The 3,185-nt window shown below is 32.9% G+C and overlaps 1 protein-coding gene across 1 annotated transcript; it reads right to left on the reverse strand.

The window, feature by feature from the left end:
• Positions 1-779: 779 nt before the first annotated feature.
• LOC120121477 (WUSCHEL-related homeobox 11-like) lies at positions 780-2,782 on the reverse strand. The gene is made up of 3 exons (XM_039140829.1): positions 2,156-2,782; positions 1,061-1,236; positions 780-870 (listed from the first exon to the last, which is right to left on the reverse strand). The coding sequence occupies exons 1-3, from the start codon at positions 2,697-2,699 to the stop codon at positions 853-855; spliced, it is 738 nt and encodes a 245-aa protein (XP_038996760.1). The 5' UTR covers positions 2,700-2,782; the 3' UTR covers positions 780-852.
• Positions 2,783-3,185: the final 403 nt, after the last annotated feature.

The following is a 3,185-nucleotide window of genomic DNA, read 5'->3' on the forward strand; positions in this document are numbered from 1 at the left end:
TAGGAAAATAGCAATTGTGTGGTGTGTAAAATCGTACATAATTTTAAGTTTTAAAAGTATAGGTTGGGAGGGATCACATGAGGCCGTGTGAGTAAATGTGCCAAATAAATAATTGTTTTTCCTTTCATTAAACCAAATAAATAATTGGTAAAAACAAAACATCCGTATGATTCAGATTGGTTATATTGGTCGGTGGTGAGGACTGGAGTGCCTTATTTTATTTTCTTTGGATTCTATAAACTGAACCACAATTCCTCTCACAGCAATACCCACGTACTGCCCATGCACCTCAACTAATTAGTAAATTTATATTATTAAACTAAAACCTATCCGATTCCTAATGTCGTCGGTAAAATTAAAAAAAGTATCTGTTTAAATATTCAAATACATTTTCATCAAATGTAAGGCGTCTATTAATGAAGTTTAGAGTTTATGTAAAATAAATTGTATGATCTCATTATAGCTGATCACGTTACATAAAAAATTAAAACAATATAAATTATATATTAATATAAAATATTAATTGTCACATTAAAAAAATATACGAGCACGAAGACAAACACGGATACATATATTTTCTGACCTAATACATGTAACATATGTAATATGAAGCGTACATCATTGTGGATCCACGCCTGGGATATGTAACATTGAGGTTGAGTTGAACTCCTATGAAACAAGAGATATATGAATAAAGCAAAATAGAAACATGGGACTTGTTGTTACATATATAGTTTAAAGTTGCATATTATCATCTTAATAGCGGCGCCTCTCCCACTTGTTTGCAGCTCGATTTCAGTACAAACGAGACGGAAGCTTGAAAATAGAAGAAGGGATTGCAGATGTTGAAATTTAAGTTATTCTCGAAACCTGCAATAAAGAATGAGATGTAATCATTTTGGTCTCAACCTCAAAATCCGTTATTAGGGTTTACTCCCAAGGATGAAGGTCTAAACTTTTAAATCCATGTTAGGGCTAACTTTTCAGTCGAAACCAAATTTAATTGAGTTGCGTGGAGTCAAGTCGAACAATATTAGATTAACAAGGTGAATGCACTTACCAGGAAATAGCTTTCTCCGTGTTGCAAAGTCTGGAGTAAAAAGCCGAATTCGTTCATGGGGATAGGCACGCCTGAGGAGTGAACCAACTCTACTTCTTCACCAAACATGCCTTTCATATCAAGGGGTCCTCTTGGAACTTCCGTTGGCACTCCATTGATGAACACTGTGATGAATCCTGAAACAGAAAAGGGAAAAAGAAAAACGATCCTAGTAAAAATTACAAGGCCAATTCATGCTGCAGCTGGAACTTAGTTTTGCAGAATATCAGCACTTAATTTCTGCAGATTTCTTGGCTTAAATTCTGCAGACAGAACTGCTCTTACAGTCACTATCTTATAATTGTGCAAAGAAATCGAAATCAATTAAGGTTACCCTTTTTCATTTCCCCCTTGAATATTGGGAAAAAGCTTAAAGTTGAATCTTAATTAAAACAAGTGAAAGTAAGAGAATCTTTGTGAAAATTATTAGAGAAAAAATGACTGTATATAATTGGCTTAGGTTATTTTCAATCATTGGTTTCTCTTGTATAAAATTGATTCATTTATTTTACAAACTCATAAAAATTCCTCTTAAATAAGCCAAGAGATCAAGCTTGAATATGAAACAATAAATAAGGTAGCATATGGGTAATTATAATGCAAAACACTAAATACATTGTTAACCACATCATAAATACTTTATTTTATATAATTTCTAATCTTACAAACGTTTATTGAAAACATGTATATGATACCATATTTGCAGTGATTTAATGATATTAACTAAAACTATATAAAAACTGTTTAATTAATTTATTAATTTTATGTAATTCAATAAAAATATAGATTAACTAAAAAATAGAATATATTGTCATTAGGTAGTAATACTAATTAATGTTTATAGGAAAAAACAAAAAGAATAAACACCTGACTTTTCAAATCCATGAATATTCATAGTATAAATTTGGATGAATAAAAAAGTAAATGTTTGAAGTAGATGACAAGAATCCACAGTAATTCTCAACATATATAATCAAGTTCAATGAAAATGAAAATAGGATTAAAAAAAAGCAAATTAAACCAAGAAATTAACTCTTTTTTCCACCATGCAATTACCAGTTTGATAGTGCAAATTTGAAGTTTCAGAAACACTCGAGCTTTGGCCAAGTTCTTGAAACCCCATTTGAGCAGACATTGAAAGCAAATTCTCGAAGCCATCATCCGCCACAACACCGCAAGAAGAGGAGGAACCGACGTTGTAAGACGGCGGTGCAAACCTCATGGCTGCGGCGGCAGCCATCCCATTAGTACTGTCATACTGAATTGCACCACCGCCGAGTACCTGTTGCGCTTGGTGGTTATTACTCCTTTGCTCGGAACCCGCTGCAAGGCTGGCTTGCATCTGCCGTTGACGGCGGCGAGACCTGGAACGCCGGTTCTGGAACCAGTAGAAGACGTTAGCATCCCCAACGGAACCAAATTTCTCGAGCAGCTTTCTTATTCTGACGGTTTCGTCTTTTGAAGGGTTCACCATGCCATTGTTGAAGATGGACTCGAGTATGAGGATTTGTTCCGGTTTTGGCGTCCACCTTGACCTAACCGGTTCACTTCTTTCGGAACCATGGCTCGAATTATTAGTCTCTGGACCTTGATCTTCCATTACTATGATGAAGGGTGAGGAAAAAAGAAAGCTAAATAATGGTGTTGAAACTGAAAACTAGGTTTAAAATATACAAAGAAAACAAAACAAAGCACATGAATACACGGTCTAGAATACATGAGAGAGGAGGTGAATTTATATAAGCCTTGATGTAATGTTACTTCCTCAAGTTACCAAATCACCCTTTTGTTGCTTCCACCTCCTATACTTGAAATTACTTCATTGCCTCCTAAATCCAGGGTAGGAAATCTAGAGTATAATTAGATATTTATAAATTTTTTAATTTTAAATTTTTGGAATCCTTAAATTAGTTCAAAATATTTGAATTTGGTTTGAAGTTATAAATTATTTAAATATTATTATACAAATCTAAATATAAAGTAAACATTATTATATATCATTATTTATATTAAAAATGAATTTAAAATTTAAAAGTGAATGTTGAGTATTTGAATTCGTATAAATATGAGTTTGTTTTTTTTATAA

The sequence above is a fragment of the Hibiscus syriacus genome, unplaced genomic scaffold, assembly GCF_006381635.1.
Source record: "Hibiscus syriacus cultivar Baekdansim isolate YM2019G1 unplaced genomic scaffold, ASM638163v2 tig00110372_pilon, whole genome shotgun sequence".
Taxonomy (NCBI): domain Eukaryota; kingdom Viridiplantae; phylum Streptophyta; class Magnoliopsida; order Malvales; family Malvaceae; genus Hibiscus; species Hibiscus syriacus.

Bases quoted from the DNA above. Each gene is read 5' to 3' on its own strand.
- LOC120121477 (XM_039140829.1), bottom strand. From the start codon at position 2,699: ATGGAAGATCAAGGTCCAGAGACTAATAATTCGAGCCATGGTTCCGAA. The intron at 1,237-2,155 runs GTAATTGCATGG...TTTCTGTTTCAG, and splicing joins AAATTTGCACTATCAAACTG to GATTCATCACAGTGTTCATC.